The 26,909-nt window shown below is 51.9% G+C and overlaps 2 protein-coding genes across 3 annotated transcripts; one reads left to right on the top strand and one right to left on the bottom strand.

The window, feature by feature from the left end:
- Nucleotides 1-22: 22 nt before the first annotated feature.
- Nucleotides 23-18,200, bottom strand: WDR81 (WD repeat domain 81). 2 transcript variants are annotated; one of them, XM_006863232.1, is made up of 11 exons: nucleotides 18,106-18,200; nucleotides 6,472-7,096; nucleotides 5,589-5,696; nucleotides 5,307-5,500; nucleotides 4,995-5,185; nucleotides 4,454-4,619; nucleotides 4,205-4,370; nucleotides 2,636-3,328; nucleotides 1,738-1,883; nucleotides 1,258-1,437; nucleotides 23-380 (listed from the first exon to the last, which is right to left on the bottom strand). In XM_006863232.1, exons 2-11 carry the CDS (start codon nucleotides 6,971-6,973, stop codon nucleotides 60-62), a joined length of 2,667 nt encoding a protein of 888 aa, XP_006863294.1. In that variant the 5' UTR covers nucleotides 6,974-7,096; nucleotides 18,106-18,200; the 3' UTR covers nucleotides 23-59. The 2 variants fall into 2 exon arrangements, with proteins under 2 accessions (XP_006863294.1, XP_006863293.1); XM_006863231.1 differs by lacking the exon at nucleotides 18,106-18,200 and having other exon boundaries at nucleotides 6,472-10,229.
- A 6,160-nt stretch (nucleotides 18,201-24,360) lies between these two features.
- Nucleotides 24,361-26,143, top strand: TLCD2 (TLC domain containing 2). The gene is made up of 4 exons (XM_006863454.1): nucleotides 24,361-24,536; nucleotides 24,752-24,834; nucleotides 25,023-25,105; nucleotides 25,685-26,143. The coding sequence occupies exons 1-4, from the start codon at nucleotides 24,361-24,363 to the stop codon at nucleotides 26,141-26,143; spliced, it is 801 nt and encodes a 266-aa protein (XP_006863516.1).
- Nucleotides 26,144-26,909: the final 766 nt, after the last annotated feature.

Genomic DNA, 26,909 nt, shown 5'->3' with positions numbered 1-26,909 from the left:
GGAGAGGACTCGGAAGGGGTGGTGTCTGTCAAACCAGGCCCACCAGCCCCTAAATCAGCCTATGCCAGGAGACGTATGACCCCATTGTCTGAGCCCAGCAGCAGGTGGCGCTTGGTGGGTAGCAAGGCCAAGCTGGTCAGAGTGCCGCGGAAGTTCTCGGAGCTGAGTTTGGTGGTAGCCTGGGAGGGGGGCTCAAGCAGGGAGCACACGCCGATCTTGTTGGCCACAGTGCCAGTGACCACCTCGCTACCATACAGGTCGAAGGTGTGGATGGGGTCGGATGTCGACTTGTAGTGATGTGTGGGTTTCTGTTCTAGCTCCTTCCAGACAGTCAGGGAGTGGTCTGAGGAGGAGCTGACCAGGACGCTGCCCTCCACTGCCTGCAGAGGGAGAGGAACGTCTCAGCAGGTGGACTTCCCATTCCTCTGAGAGCATGTCACAGGGAATACGAGTGTGCTGAAATGTTATTAACCTAATCACTATGTCTTGAGAAGTTACTATGTGCTAGGCATGTAGCATTACACATTTAATGTTCATAACAACTCTGTGAGGTAAATGCTATTCTTGTGCTCATTTTACACAGGGAAACACTGAGGCTCAGAGAAATGAACAGATGAAGAAATCAGTAAATGAGAGGCAGGATTAAGCCCGAGGCTGACCCAGAGTCTTCCTGCTCCTTCTTGAAATGTCTGACTATAGAGACACCTGGAGTCCAGGGTCACTGTAGGGAGGCTGGGGCAGCTTGTCCTTAGCAGTAGCCTGTCCTCTGACTTCCATACAGAATGGGGGTGAGAGTACCTGTTGTCTAAAAAACAAACCTCCCACAAGTAATCCTGTTCCTTCCCTGAGCCCAGGTATTAATAAAGGGGGGGGGGGGGGCAGCAAGGGGCATGAACTCTGCTCAGTAGGCTGGGGGGCAGTAAACAGCCTCTCAACTGAGCTTTATTTAACCTGAACTGGGTCACGGACAGGGCCTGACCCCTGATCCTCCAAGCAAGACAAATATGGACAAGAGTTACTCATTAGAACATCTCCAGGAAGTAGCAGGGTCAGCTCGACCCCTGGCTCCCGCCCCCACGGCCAGCCTTCTGCCCAGGACCCTGCAGTGCAGGTCACTCTGGAGTTGCTCCACGACAGCCATCCTCCCAGTCCCTCTGTCCATTCTTGGGCAGGTGTCGGCAGAGGTGAGGGGATGGTTGGGGGGCGGGGGGTGAAACCAGGCTAGGCAGTGAGGAAGGCAATGGGCCTGATATTCACCTTAATCTGCAGGATGTCCCCCTCATGGGCAGGCCAGCCTCGAAGAACCAGGCCTGTGCGAGTGTCCAGGAGCACCATGAAACCCGAAGAGAAGCCGGCCACAACACTGCGGCCACTGGGGCTGACCGCCAGGGAGCGGACGAGTCCAGGGTTCAGCCCACCACCCAGGCGGAACTCATGCTGCAGGCAGGGAGAATGAATGAGGGGCCCCGCCCACCCCATCCCATTTCCCCTTCCCCACCAACCAAGCCCATGAAGTAGGAGAGTCAGACCTGGCCCCTGACCCAAGGGAGGGAAAAGTCCATTGTCCTCTCCCCTCCTAGATCTCTCCTACTTTCCATCAGAGACTAGAGTGCTAGCCTCACTCCCAGCTGTTATGGGTGACGTATCTAAGTGTTCTGGGGAAAACACCCTGGCTGTCTCTTCTTGGATCTCCACTCCCTTCCAGGACTCAGAAGGGTGTGTGCCCTGCTGACCCACCTGCAGGCCGGGTTTCCTACAGTCCACGAAGCGCAGGGTAGAGTCCGAGCTGGCCATGGTGATGCTGGTGTACGGGGCGGGCATGACAGCCACAGCCGTCAGGGGCACCCGGCTGTCAGATGGCTCTACTGTGCGAAGCTGCTTCCCTGGGGGGATGCAAGCAGTAGATGTGACGTCCCAGCACTAGATGGGAAAGCCCTGGCCTCCGCCTAGCCCCCAGGCCTGCCCCACCCCCACCCCTCTCCTAGGCCCACAGGCTCCCAGGGTCCTCAGAAAAATGCTGTAGCTGTTCTTGATCCTTCTACTTTCCGCTTCCATGGCAAGGCCAGGCTCCTGTCCCCAAAGGAACCTCTTGTTGTCACACAGTACCCCAACCAAATGCCACCTCCCTCTGTCCACCCCAACACTACTCCATCACCTTCTCCTTTTCAACCACATTTCACCCTACGATGCCAAAAACGAATCAGGTAACCGTTTGCCAAGTGTGTACTATGTGCTACATGTTAAGTCAAGTCACCCTCTAGAATAGTGTTTCTGATTCCCATTTTGTTGTTTTCGTTAAGTGCTGTAGAGTCGGTTCCAATCCATAGCGACTCTGTATAGGGTTTCTGAGGAGCACCTGGTAAGCTTGAACCACTGACCTTCAAGTTCAAAGCAGTTCAAGGCTTTCAGTAGCAGAGTGATTTGCTCAAGGTCACTTAACAAGAAAACTCGTGTAGACAATTCAGTCAGGTCTAACTGACTCTGCCCTTACCAGCTCCTCTGTGTGGTCTCATGTGGTCTCCCCAAACACGTACACCCTAACAGCCCAACTCTCCCCATTCTTAGGTCCCATCCAAGAGGTCTGGCAGCGCATAGTATGGTGGCAACAGAACAGGCCTCACCTGAGCCCGCTCACCTGTGAAGGGGTCCCAGACGTGTACAGCACCGTCACAGCTAACCACATACTGCGGGGCCTCAAGCTGGCCCACGTAAAAGACACTCTTGCGGTGCTGGGTGTAGACCAAGCGCGGGGCTGTCTCACTGGTACCGTCCCCGTAGTTGTAGAGTGGCCAGAGTCGCACTGTCCGGTCCTTGCTGCCACTCAGGAAGAAGTCCTCATTGCTCAAGGGCGCCACACACTTGACAGCCCCAGAGTGGCCAGGGAAGTTCTGCAGGCGGATCTGGTGGAAGTGGAAGTGAGCATCCTGCTGGCTCACACCGATCTCATACTGCCAGTATGCCAGCCAGTTCCCACTCAGCCCGTGCACACTGCGTGGCAACTCCTGTTTCAGGACGTGGTTCTGATTGCCGCTGCCGAGGCCCCCACCACCCACCACCCCAGAGATGGGGCCCAGAGGCCCGGGGCTCTCAGGCTGTGAGTCTGTGGGGATCTGGATGCGATTTCCAACCAGGACACTCCCAAAGGTCCCTGAGTGGCCGTCATCCTGGGGGCAGCCCCTGCCCTGGGGGTCCCACTCAGGGTCGGTGCTTGGAATGGTGGGCTCCAAGCTGGCTGGGCAGCGACTGCTCGGGCTAAGGCTCTCCAAATACAGTCCCGCCAGCTCCCCTACCAGCTCGTGATTGGGGATGATTTTCTGGATGATGTCACCTGGATGGGAGAAAAGGAGGTCCTAAGTTAAGGGAAGCTGGCAGGGAGCTGTCACCACCCACCCAAGAGCTTGAGAACCACAGGAGACAGGGCCACTACTGGCTGTGTAACTGGCCAGGTGGCTCTTCTCAAGCTCCCCAGTAAATGTGGCTCCCTTCATTCAGTGCAAATGAATACGGCAGAGTCTCTGGTATACACTGGGCACCATTGGAGGCACCAGGAAGAGAGCAGCGAACAGGGCAGTTCTCTGCCCTCACAGAGTTTATGTTTCAGCAAAGGTGATGGAACGGGACCTAATCACAGATGACACACACAAATGCTCAGCAGTGCCTGGCCTCTGTGGAAAAACACCAACCCCCTGTCAATTCCATCTTATGACGACTATACTGTTAGAGTAGAAGGGCTGCGGTTGCGCGGGGTTTTCTTGGCTGTAATCTTTAAGGAGGAGATCACCATACCTTTTTTCCACAGCTCTGCCGGCTGGGTTCAAACTGCCAACCTTGGGGTTACCAGCTGAATGTAAACCAGCTGTGCAGCCCAGGGGCCTTAACTCGTATTAACTTAGCTATTACTAAGGGGCCGCTCATTCCCTCTCAGACAGTTCTTGGAGAATGTCACATGTTCACCTGACTCCCCCTACTTGCCCCCAAGGAGATTCAATACCGAGGGTCCCTGTTCCTTTCTTGCTAGCTAAAGCCCAGTTTCAATTTCTATGTCACCTTGGGATCCAGAACATGAGGCCAAATCCCTTTGTTCTTACCCAGAAAACTGCACTTAACACCCACTGCTGCTTCTGGGGGCAGGAAAAGCATGGGCCCTCCCAGGGAGCAAGAGGTAGCCACAAAGGCTGTGCAAAGGAGGCCGAGGGGTCAGTACCCAGCAGGCAGGAGAAAGGCACGTAGATTGTGTACGCCATCTCTAATGTGAACACCTTCTGCAGCTCGTCCAGCAGGCTGGGGTCCACTGGCCGCTGTTGTCCATCGGAAAAGACCACCTCCGGCAGCTGGCCCTCACCACGGCCCACAGGATCCAGCTTCACATCCTGGTGGCAGTAAGCTCAACAAGTCAGCCGAAGGCACCTACCCCACCCCAGCTCCCCTCAGCCAGGCAAGCGGGTCTGTCCACCTGGTGTTGAAGCTCATGCAGCTGGGAGAAGACTTGAAAGAAGGCAGCCACGGGTTCACTCAGGTGTTGCTGGACCATCTCCTGTCCAATGCGCAGGCAGATGAGGGCAATGAGGCTGATGGTTTTCACACACAGGACAGTCCGAGCTTGGGCTCCACTTGGGAACCTGGAAATAAGAGTTCACGAGCTCAGCCCCTCCTTCTGTTGGACTTTATAAAACCAACCTATTGAAACCAAGAAAACTAAAGCACAGAAAAAAGGAGTGGCTTGCTCAGATTCATGCAGTCAGAACCAGAACCTGAGATTCCTAATACTCCCTGGGAAAAAAAAACAAACCAAGCCCATTACTGTCAAGTTCATTCTGATTCATGAGGACCCTGTGTCTCAGACGAGAACTGAGCTCCACTTGACTGTAACCTTTATGAACGTAAAGTCACCAAGCCTTTCCTCCAAGTGCAAACTGCTTGGCCACTGAGGGACCCTGATACCCAGTCTAATATTACTTCGTCTTTCCTAAGCTTCCCAGCTGAGGGAGGCCTACCCCGTGACGAGGGATGTAAGGAAGCTCAGCACGGGCAGCAAGACCTCGTGACTGATGCGGGGAAGGATGTCCATGAGAGTGGTGTCCGAGAGATACACGATGATCTTCTGGGTCAATGTCACTGCTGCCAGAAGCCCTGCCTCCTTGCGGCTGTTCAGTCGACTGGGACCTGAAGTGCTACCCGGGGCCACCTAGGGTCACAGAGCAGATGAGCGCTAAGCTGCCCCAAGCTTCCTCTTCTGCCCCCAGAGATTCTGAGCCAGCCCTCAGGCTCCTCAGCATCCCCTCCCCTATGTCTGATTGGTGACTGACCAAATAGCTGATGTAGGGCAGGTACTGGTAGGTGAGGACGGGCTCCCCATAAAGGTGGGCTATGTGGAGAAGGCAGCTGAGCACAGGCCCCGACACTATATCACCCAAAACCGGTCTCTTCTGATAGATGTTGCCAGCACTTAGCGGGGGACTCTCATCACTGCTCGTCATCGTGAACTGTTGCCGAGTTGGCCCTGCCAAGGTAAGAACATAGTCTTAAGATGCTGGCGGAGAGCAGGAATGACTGTGGTGGTCATCTCCCACACTGACCACAGTCCTTACCAACATAACAAGACGTCAGCAGGCGGAGCAGGTTCCGGGCCACATGGCGGGAGGCCACAGTAGGGCCGAGTTTGGCAGACAGCCAGCGGACCATCTTGCAGGCCGTATCTGCAGGGCAGAAGCAGGCTCTGAGCTCATCAGATTACAGTGGTTCACCACTTCCCCTACCTCACCTCTCCCCACCCAACATCTCTGGCTACAACTCACTGCTCAGGGGCCCCACCTAACCCTGAGCATTGGCCCACACCACTACCGTCCATTTTGCAGTGACACAAGTTGCCCCAGGCCCAGGCCTTTGGGACTCTGGGTTTGAGACTTCTCCAGGCTCCCAACTTCAAACATAATGTGCAGCAGAGTTACCTTACAGGGAACCCGCCCCCACTTCCTGAATGAGGCCTGGCTGGTCCTGTGACCAACTCTCTCCCCTCTGCTCTTTCAAGTCTACCCATGCTAGCCTTTTACTGATCTTGTCATGGGACCAGGGCAGCCTCAGAGCCTCACAAATGCTGGTCCCTCTGCTTAGAAAGCTTCTCCCACTTCAGACCCTGCCATTTTTGCCTGGCTGCCTCCTACTCCTTAAACGTCAATGGGCTCTACTTTCAGAGTGGCCTTCTATGGCTCCTGGACACGACATCCCCAGGTGACATCCCTTTCCAATAACCCAGGCATATTCACCTTCCTGCTAACACATTCTGCACTGACATACCACTGCTTCACAGGGCTACGTTGCATCCCCTCTGCCATGTGTGGACAGGCCCCCATCCACACTTGAGCCTGCAGCTCTGACTCCATGCAGCTTTGACTGCACACAGCAGGCACTCAGCCACTGCTTCAGTGTAAAAGGCAAGGTGAGTGGTGGGCTCTCCTAGGCCTGAGGACTTACCAAGGAGAATCTTCTGTTCTTTGCCCTCCGAATGCTCAGTCAGCGGCTCCTCTTCCTCCTCCCCATCTCCCACGCCAGCCACCACCGTATCCACGGATAGCACCGTGTCAGATAGAGTGAGTTCAGACGTCCCTGTGCCTTCGTCCAGTTCCCCCTCCTCCTCCAACACCACACAGCCTTCTTCCTCTTCTTCCTCCTCTGAGCCCTCACTTTGCTTCAGGTCCTGGCTACTGTCCCCTGACCTGAGGCTGCTCTTGTCCACAGGGGCGCCCCCCTCATCAGCTGCCTGCTCCTCGCCCAGGGAGGTCTCGCTGGTGCTGCTCTTGTCACTGAGCCGGCCCAGGCTCACAGCCTCCGCCTCCTGGGGTTGCGGTGACTCAGACACATAGAGTCCGGCTTGGAAGTCCTCAGTCTCGGGCAGGTCAGCCTGATCATGGAAGCTGACACCAGAAGTGTAATCCAGTAGCCCCAGGCCTGAGGAGGCAGTGGACTCCCCATCCATCTGAATCTCCTCCCCAAAGGCACAGGAGCCTGGCCCGGCCCCTGGGGGCCCGCTGTCCTCATCCTCCACTGTCCCTGCCAGGCCCCTGCTTTCCTCCTGGGAGGCTTCCACCCCAGCCAGCACCTGCAGGACATGGGGCAGCAGGTGGATGAGGAAAGCCTGCAGACCCAGCCGAACCATCAACTGGGCCACAAAGCAGTCGGTGTACAGGTAGAAGCGGCCGTGGAGTTGGCAGGGGCTCTCATAGGCACCAATGAGAGGTTTCAGTAGGTACTTAATGGCGTTTTTGGGGCCCAAAGCCTTGGCAACAGGTTCAAATAGGTACCAGGCTGTATGCACAGCCGTGTGCTCTTCGGACATGAGAGACAACACGAAGGGCAGCAAGATCTCCAAGCCCTCAGGGGTGATGTCACTCAGCACTTCACCTAACTGCTGCCACAGAGCAAACACCAGCTCCCGGCCCTGGGCCTCATCCTCCACACGTCTCGCCTGATACAGGAGGATGAACTTGTGTAGTGCCGGGAAGTACGGGGGAAAGGGAACCACAGAGCTAAAGGGGCTGAGCAGCTGGGCCGGGCAGGGTGGGGGCAGTCCCTGAGAGACAGGCCTATATTCAAACAGCAGGTCCAGTTTGCCCCTGTCCCCAACCCGGGGGCCTTCAGGTGCACTCAGCTGCAGGAGTGAGTTCAGCACAGGCTGCAGCGACACAGGGATCTCCTTGGGATGGCGTATGCAGAGCCCCCGCACAGCCTCAAAGCGTACCCACAAAGGCGCGTCAGGCTGTAGCGTCCGGACCCTGGTGGCAAAGACCATCTCAGCCAATAAGATCCCCAGTGCCTGCATGTCCCGATGAAAGAGGTCCCGAAGCTGCACAGGTGGTGGGACCTGAATCTGCTCAGGTACCTCCAGCTGACCCCCTAGGCCTTTGGTCAGGAAATTGCCCAGTTTCTCCAGTTCCTCCAGAGCCTGCAGGGGACTAAAGCCCTCAGGGAGAAGAATTTTCCCCTCCTCACTCTCCCCAGGGTCTGTTCCAGCAGCTCTACTTCTGCGGCCTGGGCGAGAGGCTGAGGTTACAGAGAAAGACAGGAGGCCAGCGGGGACTTGGCTGGAGGAGGAGGAAACCACATGGTCGCCCACTTTCCCAGCGAGGGAGATGGAATCCAGAGCTTCCGTGGCCTGCTCCAAGTCATCTTCCCCTGCCACGGGCCTGTCTCTGGTCCATCCAGCCTCACAAGAAGTGGCCTCCAAAACACGTCTACCCACTCCATTTGTCAGCTGTCCTGGCAAGTCCTCCCGGCCTGTGGTCTCCTGGATGGGCTGGACAAACAGCCTGGGGATAAGCGGAGGCTCAGGGGTAAGGGCAGATATGCCAGCCAAGCGCTGGGGGTGCGGCTGGTCAAAGAGCTGCACCACTCCATAGCTGGTCAGGTGGGTGTGGGCATCCACCAGGTGCAGACACACATTCTTCTCCTTCACAGCTTCCTTGCCCTGGAGTTTGTAGCCAAAGGTAAGGTCGATCCAGTGGTGCAGGTCCTGGGACACCTCACGGCTCTCCAACAGGGCCCGGTGGGCAGCCACGAACTCCTGACCAGAACTGCACCAGGTTGGCACATCAAGGTCAGGCATGTCCGGGTGGATGGAACAGAAGATCGAGGGATCAGCATAGAACTCAGGGATACACTCGTCGGGGGTCCAGTTCTGCATGCGCTCCATGCTGGCAGGATACTCGTGGGGCTCCCATTGTGCCCGGACATGTCCACAGAGCACCGACCGGGGTGTGCGTCGAGCCTTGTATACATAGTATGTTATGTCAGAGAGCACGTCGGAGATATGGTGAGGCACGTGAGGTGGCTCCCCGCTGCCCACACTACCTGCCACGAACGCCTGTCGTGTCATCTCGTAGGTAAAGTCCAGCTGCTTATCCCCTTTGTTGAGGCGGAACTTAGACTTGCGCAGGTCTCGGAAGCGCCCATGGGGCGTGGTGAAGTCCACTACCCAGGGCAGCACTGGATGGTAGTTGGGATCCCCCTGCCGCCGACCTGCCAGCCGATTCAACTGCATGAGGTAGTAGAAGTTGCTGATACGACCATGGACCCAGTCTAGTACAAGGTTTTTAAGTTCCTCCTGGCAGGTGAGACATACAGGTCCTTCTCTACGCTCCTGTTCAGGTTCAGTGCCTGCCCCATCTCCTGCTACAGGAGTCTCTTGGTTCTCATTCTCCTCAGGCCTCTCATAGGCGCTTAGGTCCAGGCGGAGCTCACTGCAAAGCTTCTCATCCACAGCAATGTGGTGCAAAGACAGGGCCCCACAAGCCAACCCCTGGCGGTGACAGGCATCCATGGCCCGCAGCACCCGGAAGAGAATGAAGAGCACCTTGGCTTGGCTGTTGGTCAGTTTTGCAGGGCTGAAGGTAACCACATCATGCAGGGAGAACTGGACATATGGATGTACCACATAGAGCATCTCTGGTGACTCCAGCAAAGCTTCAGCTCGCAAAAGACTAGGGCAGGCTGGGCTGCTTCGAGGGGGGCAGGGACCATCTCTGCCATACGATGGGCACTGGGTAGCTTCACCCACTGGCATGAAGGAGCAACCATAGACCTTTTGCAGAGCTTGCCTTACTGAGTCCAGAGCAGGGACAGCTGAGGGGGCAGGGCTGTGACTATAAGGCTGCCCATAAGTATTGTATGCATGGCGCCACAGGTTGCGGTAATTCTGGGCAGCCACATCTTGCATGAAGCGAGTGAGCGTTTCAGGGCTGCTGGAACCCTCCTCAAAGGGCAGACCCCCGCCCAGCATGTAGGAAAGCCTCCGTTTCCGCAAAGCGTGCACCTCCACTCGAGTCCAGCCCGCGGGCAACCTCTGCACAGAGCGTTGCAGGAGAGTCCTGACTTCCCCTTCGCCTAGGCCCTCGGCCCTGGGGCAGGGTCCTGGCGGCAGCCTGCGCTCACGGAGGCTGGCCAGCCAGCGCACAGGCACCAAGGCCACCACGTGAGTGCCCCCCGGGGCTAGAGCTAGCTGCCGTCCATCGATGTTCAGGTCCCTCTCCACGCTCCGGAGCAGTCCCTCCATATCGGGGCTTGGGGACTGGGACCTGCCCTGAGCTCCGGTAGTAACAGTGACTTCCTGCTCCCTACTCCCCAAGGCCATCACCTCCCCCCTCCCCCCGACTACCTAGGGGCAGCGCGGGGCTGAACACAGCCACAGCCCGTCTTGAGACGACTTCCGGGGTACCAAGCTGGGTGGCGTGAGATGGAGAAGGAGAAGGGATGGTACTAAGTCGGCTAGGGTGGGCCAGAGAGCAGAGGAGGGGAGGGCTGGGGTCGCTCTTACCCCTCACAAGATGCAGCTGTCAGGTAGCGGCAGGGCGGGAGCTGCAGATCTCCAGTGCTGGGCTCTACCATGACGGGTCAGCTGATGAGAGTCACGTGATCGCGCCGGCACGGAAACAACCGCACGTGGCTCGAAGGGGAAGGGCCGGACCCGTCTCCCGCCTGCGCCATCGCGTGGTAGGCACCTTACTATCTAACCGATCTACTCTGGCCTTGTGCGGGTTTCGCTTCCTTGGGCTGGAAGGACCTACTGGAGACCCCGTTGGATTCAAGGGAGGGAGATGTTGAAGGACTCAAGAGATATTTTCCTCCCCTCCCCACTTCTTCTTGCGCGCTTAAAAAGCTGACCTAGGTAGTCTCCTCCCAGAGATCCTAGCCTTTAGAGGACTTATCCCACCCTCAGATCTTACAGATAAGAAAACTCAGGTCAAAAGGGAAAAAACTACATGCACAGCTACATACACAGTCGGCAGCAGCGCTGGGACTTTTGACATCAGGTCTCCTCAGTACCTCCATTGTTGTTGTTAAGTGCTGTCGAGTAGGCTTCAGAGGAGACGCTGATGAGTTTGAAACTCCGACCTTATGGTTGCAAACTGACCTTGTAGTCCAGCGCATTAACCTGCAGCACCACACCAGAATTCCTCAGCACCTCCATGCTACCTTTCAAAACAAGCTTTTAGTTTTCCAAAACATCATCAGTAGCATTCCATTTGGCCCTCACAACACTCTATGAGGTAAGAGGGCAGTTACTGTTGTTTATACATCACAGGTGATAAACAAGAGACGCCAAGGAGGCTTGCCCAAAGTGGCAAAATGAAGGCTAAAAACTTGGTGCCCAGACTTTATGCTCTGGGGAGGTCCTGCCTCTTGATAGCCCTCTCACAGTCCTTCGAAAAAAGATTTGAAAAAAGCCTTTGGAAGATCTAAGTAAGACAAGTGGCACAGGCTCAGAGTCCTGGTTCTTAGAAAGAATTCTAACCCCTAAGGCTTCCTGGGGAAGGTCTCCTGTCCCTGTGATACCAGAGAGCCTTGTAGATGCTAAAGAGAGTGGCTGGGGAGAGTGCAGCACAGGATAGGGAACAGAAACCAGACACAGAAATCAGTTGGCACCAAAACTACAAGATTTCTTCAGGGGACAACTAGGCCATTTACTGCAGAGAAACCACTAACTCTTTTATTTGAATCTCCCTTCTAGAAGGAGTTTCATATAGAGGTACGGGGACACTAGACAGGCACACAAGAAAAACGAAAGGACACGAGTTACTCATTGGTAGAATTTTCACCTCAATTCCTGGCCAATGTCACCTCATGAGCTGCCACCACTAATCTTTTAGTACAGACTTTTGTGTTGCTTTGATACAGAAACAGGTTTTTGAAGGAACTTCCAGACTAAGATGAATAAGGAAAAAAGGCCTGCAAGTAACCCATCGACTTGATTCAGGCTCATAGCAACCCTGCAGAACAGAGTAGAACTGCCTCAATGTGTTTCCAACATTGTAGTCTTTCACAAAGGAGCTCTGGTAGCATAGTGGTTACTAATCAGGCAGCGAACCACAAGGTCAGCAGTTCGAAACTACCAGCTGATCCGCAGGAGAAAGATGAGGCCTTCTGCTCCCGTAAAGATTTACAGCCTTACCCTATATAGGGTCACTAGGAGTCAGAACTGACTCCATGGCACACAGCCACCACCAGTCTTTCACAGATACCAAGAAATTTGGAAGACAGTTACCAGGCCAACTGATTGAAAGAGATCCATATTTGTGCCAGGCCAAAGAGAGGAATGCAGAAATCATCAGACAATATTATTAATATCACATGCCAGTAAAACTTTGCTATGTTGTTGTTGTTGTTAAGTGCTGTTGAGTTGATTCTGACCCATAGCGACCCTTTATTGGGTTTCCAAGGAGTAGCTGATGAGCTTGAACCACCGACCTGGCAGTTCAGACGACTTTGCGGTCTGACACATTAGCCCACAGCGCCACACCAGGACTCCAAAACTTTGCTATAGATAATTCAAAAATGGCTACAGCAGTACATTAGCAGGGAACTGCCAGAGATATAAGCCAGATTCAGATTCGGATGTGGAATGTGGAATATTTCTGGCGTCAGATGAATCTTGGCTAAAAGCAGAACCTGTGCTTTATGGACTATTCAAAGGCTTTCAACTGTGTGGATCATGACAAGCTATGGACAACACTGTGAAGAATGGGTACTCTGGAACACTTAATTGTGCTCATCAGGAACCTGTACATAGACTAAGAAGCAACTGATCTAACAGACCAAGGGGACACTGAATAGTTTAAAATCAGGAAAGGTGTGCATCAAGGTTAAAATTTTCATCATACTTATTCAATCTGTATGCTGAGCAAATAATTCAAGAAGCTGGATTATATGAAGAACATGGTAGTAAAATTGGAGAAAGACTCATTGATAACCTGCCATATGCAGAAAGTGAAGTACAGCCAGAATGCTCCTTAGAAGCCAGGATGGTGAGACTTTATCTTTCATACTTCTGATATATTACTAGGAGGGACCAATTCCTGGAGAGGGACATCATGCTTGGTAAAGTGAAGGTCAGTGAAAAAGAAGAAGACCCCCAACAAGATGGACTGACACAATGAACTCAAGTGATTAAAGGGTTGTGAGGATGGCACAGCACTGGGCAGTGTTTTGTTCTGTTGTGCTATGAATTAAAGCCAATTCGATAGCACTTAACAAATCTTTACTTACTGCCACATCTTTCTCCTGTGGAGCTACTGATGGGTTCAAACCTCAAGTCTTCCAGCTAGCAGCCAAGTGTGATCCTCTGTGTCACCAGAGCTCCTTGCCTGGCCATCTACTACCTGAAAAGCAGTCAATGGAAACACTATTGTTGGCTCCTTAATGGATTATGGGGATGGCACAGGACTGGCAAGGTTTTTGTTTCATTGTGGATGGGGGTCTCCATGAATTGGAGGCCAACTCCAGGGCAGGTAACAAACAAAGACCTGAAAATAGAGAAGAAGACCAAATAAACAACCAGACTAGAGCAAATGGGCAGCAAGTGCCCCAAAACAAAGTTTAGAAGGCAGGAAAGAGCAGAAAAAGAAAGAGGAATGGAAATGGGGAACCCATGGAAGAAGTAGCAAGTGTTGTACATTGAGAGGACTGCAACAAGTGTCAGCAAACAAAATGTGTATTGACTGTTGAAGGAAATCTGATTTGTTCTGTAAACATTCACCCAAATCACAATAAAATGCTAAAAAAAAAAAAAAAAAAAGAGAGCGAGAGAAGACAGGAATGGCTCAGCCATGATCTGTTTCCTCTTCAAGTGACAGCTGGAGCCTCTAATGTGCTTGGTCACATGACCTTGGGCAGTTCTAACTTACAACCGGCCATTTATGGAGCACTTACCAGAAGGCAGAGACCATTCTAACCACTTTGCATACCTTGTTTTGTTTAATCCAAACCACAGGAAGATATTTTTATACCCATTTGATAACCAGGAAGCTGACTACCTTAGATAACTTGCCCAAGGTCAGATGGCTAATAACTGGTATCAGGATTTAAAGCCTACCTTATTCTAGGCGTTCTGGTATGGCACTGTGGGTTAGTGTGCTGGACTGCAAGTAGGTTTGAACTGCAAGGTTGGTGGTTCAAACTCACCAGCCGCTCCTCAAAAACCCTATACAGCACTTGCTATGAGTCAGAACTGACTCGATGGCACTTAGCAACAACAATAACCTTAGTCTAAGGAGTCCTAGTGTGGTGTTGTAGGATAAACAATGGACTGCTAACCAAAAGTTGGGCGATTTGAACCCACCAGCTGCTTCTCAGAAACCATATACAGGGTCACTATTAGTTAGAACTGACTCATGGCACTTAATAACAACCATCTTATTCTAAAGGCAGTGTCCTCTGTACTCCTTGACCATTTGATGGCCACGCATTAGTGTTTGCTCACCTGGGAAATAAGGTGTTCTGCGATAATCCTTACCCCTATTCTTGGTCCTGGTATCAATCTGGTAGAATAAGCACTGGACCACGAGGCCAGTTTGAACCACAAGGTCAGAGTTCAAACCTAACAGGTGTTCTTCCAAAACCCTATACAGGGTCGCTGAGCCAGAACCATCTGGACAGCTTAACAAAAACAACAACGCTTGGTCTGAGTATCTGAGACAGAGGGTGAGTTTTGATGGTCAGGGTGGGTTTAAGTACCAGCTTCAACTTGTGGTTGTTGTTAAGTGCCATCCAGTTGGTTCTGACCCATAGCTAAGTACTAGAAAATTGGATCTACAAGGCCCTTGCTCTGGTCTCAGTTTACCTAGAGACTGGAGGGACTGCCTTTTATTTCGGCAAGTTTGTGTGTGCCCTGCCCCCTAGTGGTATTGGCTTTCACTGCAGCAGTGATTTTGTGTGTATCTAGTCTTACCTCTTGGAATTCTTTTTTCCCCTCCCTTGAATAGAGGTGTCCTTGCAATGCTAGCCTCTGGTACATTAAGATTTTTAGGGTGTCAACAGTCTCCCTAGTCCAAACCCTAGAGCAGTGGTTTTAAAACTTGAGGATGTACTTTGGTTTCAGTAGTTTGGCGTGAGACCCGGGAATCTGATGTAGGCAATCTGCAGGCCACATCTTCTTGAGAAGTGATGCTCTGCAACAGTTCAACTCTAATTTCTCTCTCCCCACCCCTACAGAGGTCTCTAAGTGGCTTTGCACTCAGCTACTAATTGGAAAGGTTGGCAGTTTGAACTCACTCAGTGGGACTATGAAAGAAAGGTATGGCAATCTGCTTTCGTAAGGGTTGTCATTGTTAGTGGGTGCTTTTGAGATGATTCAGGCTCCTAGTGACCCCATGTGATAGACTAGGACTGCTCCATAGGGTCATTGTGGCTGTCATCTTTACTGAAATAGATCACCAGATCTCTTTCTTGAGAAGCCACATCACAGAGCTCCATCCATGAGTCAAAATAAACTTGACAGTCAGGGGTTTGTAATTTTTCTCACTTCACAAGAGCTCCCCCTGAATTTTAATCCAAGTATCCTTGGGCTTTGGGGAATCTGGGACCAAATTAGCCATTCCCCTTTTCGCCAACCTCAATATTGGATTTCCTGCAGGTTGCAGCTTGGTTAGTCAGAGAGGGAGGCTGCAGCTGCTCTGGCCATGAGCCCATGCTGAGTGAGGTCAGCACTTGCTGATCTGGCAGGGAGAGAAGTAAAGGAAGCTAACATTTACTCATTTACTGCACTGTGTGGGCCAGTGTGCCAAGTACTGTGCTGGGTATTTGCAAACAGAATCATTTTTAATCCTTACAACAAACCATGAAATGTATCGTGCCCTCTCTTTTGTAAATGAAGAAATTCAGACTCAAATAGATTTGTTGTTGCTAAGTACTATTGAGTTGGTCCTGACTCATAGCGACCCCGTAAAGGATTTCTGAGGCTGTAAATCTTTGAGGGAGCAGAAAGCCTTATCCTTTACCCAAAGAGCAGTTTGTGGATTTGAAGTGTCGACTTTGTGGTTAGCAATCCACTGCTTATCCCACAGCACTATCAGTGCTCAGAGAGGCAATCTTTAAAAAGCTCATATCTGGGATATGAACCCAGATCTGTCTAATTCAGTGGTTCTCAACTGGAAAGGAGGGTAAATTTGGCCCCCAGGGACAGTTTTGAGTATTATGATTGGGGAAGAGGCGTCGTTACTGGTATCTACGGGAGGGAGGTCAGGGATCCTGCTAAAAATCCTACACACAACCCACCACCACAACAACAACTTATCAGGCCCAAAATGTCAATAGTGCTGCAGTTAAGAAACCCTGAATTCAAAGCTTGTATTTTTTTCCCTTTGGAAGGGAAGGGGAGAGTGGGCAGAACAAAGTAGAGAAGGGCCTACCCTGAGGTCCTTGAGTGGGAAAGGGGTGATGGGATTTCTCTTCTATGACAATGGAGAAGAGAATTTTGGTGAGAATTTTCTTTCTTCCAAGGTTGGCCAGGACCCTGCTCAGTTTCCCCCAACCTTGCCAAGTCAGTTCTGGGACTAAGATTGTCCTGGAGTAACCCTGTCTCCCAGCTCAGGGCTGGAGCATACTATTTATCTGGGTCTTCCTGCAGAACTTCCTACTCATAATTCCTGATTCCTGGGGTCTGCATGTCCCCCCTGGGAAGCACCACATTAGTTAGCACCCTTGCTGGAGTAGGGGATAGAGAGGTGTGTAGACAAGTTACCCTAAGAGAAAAAAATGGAGCAGCCGAGGGCCAAGTGGCTTCTGAAAACAGAAGTGGAGTGAATAGACACAGCCAGGAGCATCCCCTTAGTAGGTCCCATACAACGCTAAAACCCCCAATTCAGTCCTGCCCTTTAAAACCTTCTCAGGGACTCAAGCCTACTTAGGGAAGTGCTTTCAAAGGTGGAGACTGAGAAGAGAGGTATATAAGCTGGAAGTAGGGGCAGCTGCTCTAAGGAGCAGGGTTCTGGCCCCAGGGCTTGCTTTCCATAGCCATTTCTCTATCCTAGGCCACTGTAAGCCACCAATCCTGGAGCACCCACACACCCAGTCTGTCATCTTTCTGGATGTCATCAATATTGGCCTCCCCATTAGACAGGGGAAGGTGGGTTGGAATTAACAGTGCTGACAGGAAATACCTCTTGTTCCAAACCCAGAACCTTTGAAGAACTAATGAGTAGATGGGATCTGAAGAGGAGGTTAAAAAAACAAAATAAAACGATTAGGTCCTTATATTTAGGGTTCCATCTCTTTCCTTCCCTCACCACTCAAGGTGGGGGTGAGAGACAGGATAAAAGGATTGAGGAGGGCGGGCAGACGGGCAGGCTAGGAGGAGGATGTGGTAACAGCTGATTCGTCCCCTGAGGTCACACTTTCCAACTATCAGCTGTTACTGGGGCGGAAGGCAGGAAGCTTCCTTAAAGGCACACTGTTCTGGACCCAGGCTCAGAATTCTGGAGCTTCAAAGAACTATAGTAGAGTCTGTACTTAACCTAGAAGGAACTCTCTCACTGCAGGCTCCATCCGTCTAACTCGGTCAAGCTCACAAGCATTTCGAACTTAAGTAACAGTCTTGGATCCTTATCCACAGATTCCTCCTAGGTGGTGGTGACGGAGGAGATGGGGTGGGGAAGCTATGGGGAGACCAAGGCTGGGGAGGGCGAGATCCCAGAGTTGCCCCTTTAAATAAACAGTTCAGCTGCTTTTGCTAAGTCATTGGGTTCATTTCGGGTTTTTGCCCATCCCCCGCCCATCTAGGTTCTGATTGGCCCCTGGGGAAGGAGCACCCTCCTCATTGGTGTCCACCTTTGAAATCACCAAGTACGCTTGAGTCCATGAAAAGATTCTAAAGGGCGGGACTGAATTGGGGGTTAACCGTTGGGTCCGGCTGGCACGCTCCTTGCCGGAGTTTTTGACAAAGAATTTTTTTCTCTAGCCTCAGGTGAGGACTGTGCTATTTATCTTCAGACTGAATGAACTCTTCGGTGTCTGGAAAGCATTTTCAAAAAAGTCTCTTTTGACTAGGAAGGAGTCCTCTGGAAGATTAGAACACTCCAGATAAAGCTAAGAGTTGGGCAAGCCTTCCCTTCCGCAAAAGCTCTCAGGAGCTCTCATCCAACTGAGCTGTCCTGCAGCCCTCGGGGCTGATTTCCACCTATAGCTCTGTTCACTCGTGCTGCTTCGCCAGCTCCATCTTTCCCTTAGAGGCAGCCTTGGGGTTGTCTAAAAGAAGCACTCGGCCTCAAAAAGGTAGAGCTGTAGCCCTTTAAGTACTTCGCCGGGATGGATTCAGAGCTCTGTTTAAAAATGCCAACTCACAGAGCGCGATGGATTCTGGGAACAAGGCTGTCAGACCGAGAACTACGTTAACTAGTATGCTTTGCAAATACACGCCTTTACTTCCTTCTGCTCTTCAGGATTTTAGTTTGACGTAGCACTCTTCAAAGCAAGTAGCTTAGGTGGAGAGCTGGGCCACACCTTTTCACCTATTGGTCAGCTCGTGAGTTGATGGGTGTGGCTTAGCGTAAATCTACTAGACGAAGGGGTGGTCTCCTTGTCAATCACACTAAGACAGCTGGAGAGGCGGGACGAAGGTGAAAGTACTGGCGCCCCCAAGTGGGTGTGGCCACGCTGCCCAGCAGTGGGCGGTGATTGGCCCAGGGCGGTGCAATCGCAGATTGTGCGTCACGACGCCGCCAGCTGATCGGAGACTGGAGCCGGTGTGTTCTAGGCTCTGGGAAGAGACAGCGCCGCCGACCGTGAGGAGTGGACGCAATGATTTGCTCCCCTAACCTCTGCACCACTCCCCACCCAGTACCAGGTGGGTGTGAGCTGGGAACCCGGACACACTGAGGTGAACCGGGGTAACTGGTGCTGGGGGAAAGTAGGGTCCTAGCGGCCACACCCTGCCCTTCCGGAGGAGGGGAAGAGGGGGCGGCGGGGGACAGAAGCGCTCGGGGGACCGGGATCTAGGCTGGCTGGAAGTAGTGTATCAGGAGGAGGTTTAGAGAAAGTCGTGACATGAGTCGTGGATGGCCTTATGAAGTAGCTGGAAAGAAACCTAGGGGCAGGAGGGCTGGGGGCGGCTAATCCCGGCGCCCTCCGGCCAGAAGATTCGGGAATCGACCCTCCAGCCTGGGAGGACATAGACTGGGCGAATGGGGGAAGGTGCTTTACCTCTAGGGGCAATTACTGGGTCAGGGCCAGTTGAGCGCCCTGGCAGGGAAGGGGTCGCTGGGCGGGCCGGCCCCTCCTCTCGTTCCCTCCAGGGGATGTTATGTAAGGGGGGAGGGGAGAGGAGTAGGGGGCGGCGGTGCGGGGGCCTTATGCAACCTAAAGGTTAGGGTTTCACAGCGGTTGGGGGGAGGAGAAGAGAGCCGGAGGAGGGCCTGGAAACTCTAACCCCCTTTCCCCAGCCTAACTGGCCGTCTTGGGCCCAGAGAAGGTCACCTCTGCACCTCCCCCCAGCCTGTCCGGTTGTGGGGCCCCTAGTCCAGGCCTGGCCATGAACGCCTGTGAAGCCGACTGGCTGGGTGGGGCGCCTGGGTTAGTCATCGCTGGGCTCCCACTCTCCCCCCCTCTCGGCCAACTCTTGGCCCCTCCCCGTGCTGTGGCCTTCGACTAGGCAGTACCCCCTTTCCTCGGGCCCTCCAACCTCTCTTTTGGCCTGTCATCCAGGCTGTCAGACAGAGCTAGGGCCTGTCAGGATGCCAATGGGTTGATGGAGCAGCTAGTTGGAGGGTCAGTGCCCTGGACCCACCCCGCCCCGCAGCCAAGGGCACCTGCTTGGCACAGACTCTCTTAGTAGTCGCTGAGTCCTGTGGACTGAACAGAGTCCTCTCAGACAGGGGAGTCGGCAGAGTTGGGCTGGTCACCTAAGGGGAGGAAGACACTACAAAGTTCATCCTTGCCAAGAGGGTTTTGGGATTTGAAAATTCCCCACCCCCACCTTAATCTTCCCTTTCCTCTGAGTTTAGATTCCAAGGCTGGACCACGTTGGCTCCTCTTTCAGGCTTGGGCCATGCCCTTGGACTGAGTGTCAGTCAGCATAGACCCGCCCTCCCTAGCTCACAGCCCTCAAGCCTGCCACGCCCCCAGCCCCCTCCTTGGGCCATGCTGCAGGGCCTGGTTTTTCCTGCTGATTCATGCGTTGGAACTGTGGGGGCGGGGCTTAGAACTTGGAACAAAGTTCAGACATGGAGGGGCCGGCAGACAGCCTGGAATTCATACCAGATGTACCCGGAATGTACAAGCGGAATGCCTGGCATCTGAGAGTCCTGGGGAAGCTGCCCAACCACCCTGCCCATACTTCCCTCCCTTTCAGCCCTTGATCCACTGTCCTTTCTTGCATACTCCCAGGAGTCTCTGCTGACCTTCTTCCAAACTCTAGACCTCCTCCCTTCCTCACTCTTCCCCAGATCTAGGCCCCTAAAACTCTCCTTCTAGCTGAACTCCTTGGAAACAAGACAACTGGCTAATCACTAAACTTAACATTTCCGTACTTGATGTATAACTTCTCACCTAGTGCCTGGGTGACTGGTGATGTTCACGTTCTCAGGCCCTGCCCTCTCTGTCTAGGAACACTGAGGAGGCAGGGCCCCTGGTGAAATGCAGGGGCAGTGAAGTGACAGCCGAACTGTAATTCTGTAGCTTCCAGTTCTGAGAGGAGGAACGAGGGAAGTATGCTTAAAACTGCTTCTTGCTTCTCACTGACGTTTAACAGCTCCGGTAAGCTCAGGTTAGAGCCAAGAACTCTTCCTTGAAGATCTGTTAGGGTGGCCAATGGGACAGTGCCCCTGTGACATGACCCTTCTCAGGTCCTTCCATTTGTCTTCCTTTTCCCTCTAGGACCCTGTCTGTACCTCCCACTTCCTCACCTGGCTGAGCCGCAGTAGTTCTTCAGTGGCAAGCTTTATGTCCTGACCCAGCTAAAGCTGCCAGTTGAAGAACTGTTGCCCTCTGCCCCTGACATCAAGGAGGAAGAGGAAGAAGAGGAGGAAGAACTGCTTTCCTGTCATCTGGAAGGTGACAGAACTGGGACTGAGAAGGTCTGAGTAGTGGAGGTGATAATACGTTTTGAGGATGGGAGCCCTACTCAGCTAGGGGAGCTTCACCCACAATGACATTATTGTTGTTAAATGCCATTGAGTTGGTTCTGACTCATAGCAACCCTGTATAGCATTTCTAAGTAACAGCTGGTGGGTTTGAACCACTGACCTTGTGTTTGTTAGCAGTCCGGTGCTGATTCTACAGTGCCACACCAGGACTCTTAACATTGACCCTATAAAACAGCAATTTGATGTTGGAGATCTGGCTGAATTGGAGAGTAGATAGATGGTTTTTAATTATCCAAGGTTAATCTATCCTTGTGGGACTGACAACAGGAAGAAATGGAGAGAAGTCTGTCCACCCCATCACCCAGGTTCCCTTCTTGATCCTTCCTCCTTATTTCCCATTCTTTTTTTCTGACTTTTCCAGATGTGGTCCAAAATTAAGTGTATGCTTCAGAAAAAAGGTAATTCTGTAATTCTCATTTTACTTTTCCCTGTATTTTCTTAGACTGGCCCAGATTCGATTCAGAAGTGCTCATCTACATCTGGACTCTTACATCTCCAGCCTAAGTGTCTTTACCTGTGAGATGGGGAATCACACAGATGAGTATGAATGAGAGGATCAGAAGCCCAGTTTACAGACTCAAAACCTGGGCCCTCCTCCCCCTGTGGATGGGAATGAAACAACTTTTCACATAAGCTATAGTCCTCCCCTTCCTAGAACCTGGAGAGCTCTCAGGGACAATGGGGACCAGGTGTAGAATAATGCAAGGGGCTAATGGAGCACCATCACTATGCTGCCTTCCTACATACACACAAAGGTGGTGCCATGTTTCCCCTGCCACCTAGCGCAGGACCATAGCCCCAAATGGGGTTCCAGTTACTGCAGCTTTCTTTCTTCCCTCACTTTACTTTTCAGGATTAAGTGCGAGACTTAGTTCCTTGTGGAATTGACTACCTTTTGGTCATCAGGCACTGATCCAATCTCACTCTTGGGTTCATGCTCTGAGAAGTGTTGGCTCAGTCTACCTGTCTAAAGGCAGCCAAGTTCACGGACTTATAGGAAGATTTATTTTGTCTCGGGGGTGGAGGTGTGCAGGCAGTTGGATCCTAGTCTCCAGAAACTGAGGAATTGAAAAGTTTAGGGGCAAGTAGACCATTGAATTCTATAACTTAAACTGTGGGAGAGTGGGTGGGTAGACTGAGGCTGCAACAAAGATTGCTTTGTCCCTAGATATTGATTCCATTCTTTCTTCCCCTCCTCACATCACTAGCCACAACATCTCTCCAGCCCTGTGCATGTGGCTCTGTCATTCTGACACAACATGAAGCAGACATGTGAAGGGGCAGGGCAGGCTGGAAACACAGGAGGCAGGGAGAAGGTCAGTGAAGAACTAGGCCTGGAGACCTAGCCAGGTAGTCCATGGAGCCCATAAACACCCTAGGAGGAGGGAAGGGGGCTAGCTTCTGTCATGGAGGGGCTTCCAGCCATCTCCTGCTTTCCTCACCACTTTTCTCCAGTCTTCTTGCTTCTCTGAGGTGTAGAACCATGTTAAGTAAGTGTCCTGTGGCTTCATCTTCCTGTAATTTTAAAATGAAGCAGCTCAAGGAACAGGAAAGAGCCAGCTATAAAAGGATATGTACAGGAAATTCTTATAAGTCAAATGAATAAAAACCATGATGGGGAAAAATGTGTGCTTCATTTGTGATTAAAGAAAGGCAGATTGACCCAAAAGTATTTTCCCCTTAGCAAACTATAATAGAAAGAAAAGAGGAGCCAGTGTTGGCAAAGGAGTGCTGAAGTGACATGCCATCCATTGTATATGGGAATATAAATTGGGACAGCCTGCTTGAATAGCAATTGGATAATATGGATCAAACACCCTAAAAGCTCTCAGGGTCTTTGACCTAGTAATTATTCTACATTTGGGAATTTTTCCTAAGAAAATAATTAAGACTTTAGGTATAAGATGTTCATCTCAGCAATAGAAAAAAATAAGCAAATGTTTGGGAATTCATGTCTTTTCTCCTGTAATGAAAATTTGCAATAGGGGATTGCTTAAGTAAATTATTGTATATATATCCAGATGGTGCAGCCATTAAGAGTCATGTAGAAGAACATTTGACTAGGAAGAAAAATGCTTTTGAAAGACCGAGGACATGCTCCAGACTGTTAATACTGGAATAAAGTAGCTGTAATTTTCCTCTTTATGTTTTTTCCCATAATGTCCACATTTTCTTCATTAATCATGTACTGCTTTTGTATAATAAATAACTTTTTTTTTTTTTTTTTTAAATCAGTGTGATTTTTTTCAACCTCTGGGAAGGTGGGTGTAGAGGAGTGAAAATATTCCTGGTCTCTTTGGTTTTAGTGGGTTTTGATGGAGAAGGAGGTTATGAGTGTTTTTTTGGGGGGGATAACTATAAACAACAACTACAGTGAAAACTGCCACCCATCAAGGCGATAAAGTTACTCTAGGGCTTAAGTGATCTAGGACCCTAACAGTCCTACTACTGAAAGCAGGGTGGGTCTTTGTGTTTTCTACTGATTCTGACTCCACCCACCTGGTGAACCTGTGTGACCTTTTCTTTTTGTTTTACCTGTGGAAAAGGTATCAAACCCTGACATGGGGACACGTTCAGCATTATGGTGACTCCCCTTGATAATAAGGCTTTCTGTAGAACCAAAAAAAAAAAAAAAAAGATTGGGGGAGTTCCTCAGTGGGTTGAAAAAAAAAAAAAAAAAGATTGGGGGAGTTCCTCAGTGGGTTGCCGCTCCAAAATGGGACTTGTAGTTCCATTTGGGAGGTGATATGTGAGAGAGCAGGACTCCTGGAATTGTGGGCTATGCTGTATAGGTCTGGAAACCTCGGGAAGCAGGTGAGTCCACAGAACTGAGGTGCCCCTTCTCCATAATCGACTCTGGGCGGATGGTGGTAAAATGGTGAGATTTAAGCAAGTGGGAGTTTGTTGCACTCGACCTCTGCCCTCACAGCTGTGAGGATTGGATGGGAGGGACGAGCAGCAGGCGAGAGGTTAAGAGTAAAGAAAAGAAGGTGAAAGTTTGTGGGGTGAGCCCCTCCCCTCTCCTCCCCACCCCCCAATGTTAGGTGAGATTAGATTAATGATCCATATCTGGAACTCCATGGGGTTCGGGACACTGGGATTTGGAGGCAATACCTAACGACTGCTCAGAAGTCCCCCTAAACCCCAAAGTTGACCGGCTGGTTCCCAAAAGCCCCCAAACATTTATTCCTGGCTAGGGCGGGACGCTATGAGTTGCCGTGGCTCCAGGGGCGGTGGCCTCACAGCTGCTCCAATCACCGCCCAGCAGAGGGATGGGGGCGTGGCCGATCCCGGGAAAAGTTACTGCCGATTCCGAAGGCGGGGCGGACTCTAGAGCCTTGGGATTCACCCCTGCGGGGAAGCTAGTTACAGTCCCAGAGGTGGGGGCGTTGGATGAGCGAGAGACCTGAGAGCTGGGGCCCACGGGATCCCTCAGTACCTATCCGGGCTGCCAGCCATGACGCCCTCAGGGCTCCTCGTGGCGGGTGTATCCTTTGCAGTTTTCCGGGGTCTGCACTGGGGGCTGCAGCTGCTGTCCACACCTAGATCTGCTGCTCAGCACCTTTGGAAGTGGCGGAACGTTTGTGTCTCTCTAGTGCACAGCCTGCTTACGGGGACCGGGGCGCTGCTTGGGTGCGGGACTTGGGAGTTCGGGAGGCACCAGGGTGTGGGTAAGGGATAGAAGGCAGAAGGAGGAGGTTAGAAGTCCCGGAGGGTGTTTGTAGAAGTGTTTCAAGAATCTGAGCAGACACTGATGGAGATGAGAACGCGTGGGAGGACGTGTACAGAGGGAGAATGGGGTCAGAGTCTGCAATGCTGAACATCGCCCCCCCCCCCATTTCCCTCAGGCTGTCGCTGTACCCTCAGATGGTCACCGATCCGATTCATGACCACCCACCCTGGGCCCTGTCGCTGGTGGCTGTGTCTGTGGGTGAGTGCAGGGAAGGCTGAGCCTTGGGAATGCGGAGGTGGAGGGCAATCATTTCAGTCTCCTTTCCTGTTCTCCTGCTGAGGTTCAAGATTTTTGGCGGTTTTACTAAGGAGAAATGAAGAACTATTAAAAGGGGGCCAGAGATTCCTCCCTAGGCCTGATGCCTACCCCTCCTCTAATGCCCACAGGTTACTTCCTGGCCGATGGAGCTGATATGCTGCAGAATCAGACTTTGGACCAGGTCTGGGACCTGCTCTGTCACCATTTGGTGGTGAGATTCTAAAGGGAGTAGTGAGGTGGGAATAGTGAGGGGGCACGTCCAGCTTGGGGTTCCCAGTCTCTCTTCCTTTTACTGCCTTCTGGCTTCCCAGAGTGCCTCTGACCCCAGCTGGGTTTGTTTTTCACCATCTTGGGCTGAATTGGATGAGGGAGAGGGGGAGTTGCCTGCCAGCCGCAGCTGGGAGTCTGAGCCCTCCTAAGGACCTTGGACCTGGTACAGATGTTTAGCAGATTGCAGAACCTTTTTTTTCCAGAAACTTTTAATACAGAGGTTTTTGTGAAGGTGGGCTCTCCACTATAGGAAGTGGGGATGAGGCATGAAATTTCGCTGGGAATAGAAGTTGGGGTACTAGGCAGATGCTACAGCCTCAGGGTGAGGCAGCCTGGGACCAATGCTACATCCAACCTATGCAAGGGTTGCCCCCTGAAATAAGGATAAACATAAAGGTCACTTATTTGAGGGAGGTTCACCAAAGTGCTTGGGAACCCCTTTCTTAAGGTCATGGTTGTTGGGACACAGTGAATGGCCAGGGGACTGGAAGGTCATCTGAAATCTGACTCTGGCTCCCAGGTAGTAAGTTGCCTCAGCACGGCCATTCTGTCTGGCCACTACGTGGGCTTCTCCATGGTGTCCTTACTCCTGGAGCTGAACTCTGCCTGCCTGCACCTACGCAAGCTGCTGCTGCTTTCTCATCAGGTTCCATCCTTGGCCTTCACCATAGCCAGCTGGGCTACCCTGGCCACTCTGGCCTCCTTCCGCCTGGTACCACTAGGCTGGATGAGTCTGTGGCTGTTCCGGCAACGCCACCACGTGCCTCTTGCTCTGGGGGTTCTTGGTGGAATTGGGTTGGTCACTGTGGGTGTCATGAGCATCATACTGGGTGCCCGCATTCTGGTCAGTGATGTACTTCGGTCTCGGTCCCACCCATCTACTCCTGGGCACAAGGAAATTGAGGGGACTAGAACATGTGATGGTGAGCCTGCCAGACCTGACCACTGGGACAATTCCATTCTCAGCCTTAAAGACTAGGGAGAAGTCACAGGCTTATCTTCTGCCAATTTAGTGGAGGTGGGGCCCAGACAATGAGATGGTCTTTAATGTACATTCCCCCAATGGGATCAGGACTGGACTGGATCTCAGTTCTTCTTCCATCTAACTCATACCTTCCTCTGAGAATCTGAATTCTCAGATTCCTAGGATCAGGGTGGGCAGGAACCTGGGATCTAACAAACTAACTCAAGTGGGACAACCAGTGCTGTCTCTAGGGTAGCAGGAAGCATGAAGTGCAGGAAGAAACTGCCAGAGGAAGCAGAAACCCTCTGTACAGGGCCAGTACAGGGATAGCTGGGGGAAGATGAGGTTCTACTGGGATCTGAGAGATCCAGTATGGAGGGGGAGGAGTCAGAAGAAAGCCAGACCTCACCTATGACCAAATTCTGTTAATGGGAGGAGAGTACAACCAGTGCCATCTTTAGTCAGTAGGGATGAAAGTAATAGTTGCCAAGAGACAGCTGAACCTGGGCCACAGCAATTGCAACTAATATTTCTGGTTCTCAAAAATCACACTGTTGTATCTGTGCTTAAGCTTAGTCTTACTGTATCCAGCAACTGGCTTTTTGCTTTTCCTTGTAGCATTATCTGACTCTTTCAGAGAAAATGCAGACTCTTAAAGGCATGAGTTTGAGGCTAGGTCTGTCTTCTTAGCATAGTACTGAAGTCCAAAACCATAGAAAGGACTCAAACACCCATCCTGGGTGCTCAGTGTAGGGTCCTCCTAGACCCAGGCTTTCTTTCA

Source organism: Chrysochloris asiatica, unplaced genomic scaffold (genome assembly GCF_000296735.1).
Source record: "Chrysochloris asiatica unplaced genomic scaffold, ChrAsi1.0 scaffold00054, whole genome shotgun sequence".
NCBI classification, from domain to species: domain Eukaryota; kingdom Metazoa; phylum Chordata; class Mammalia; order Afrosoricida; family Chrysochloridae; genus Chrysochloris; species Chrysochloris asiatica.
This window is presented reverse-complemented; position numbering and strand designations above follow the sequence as displayed.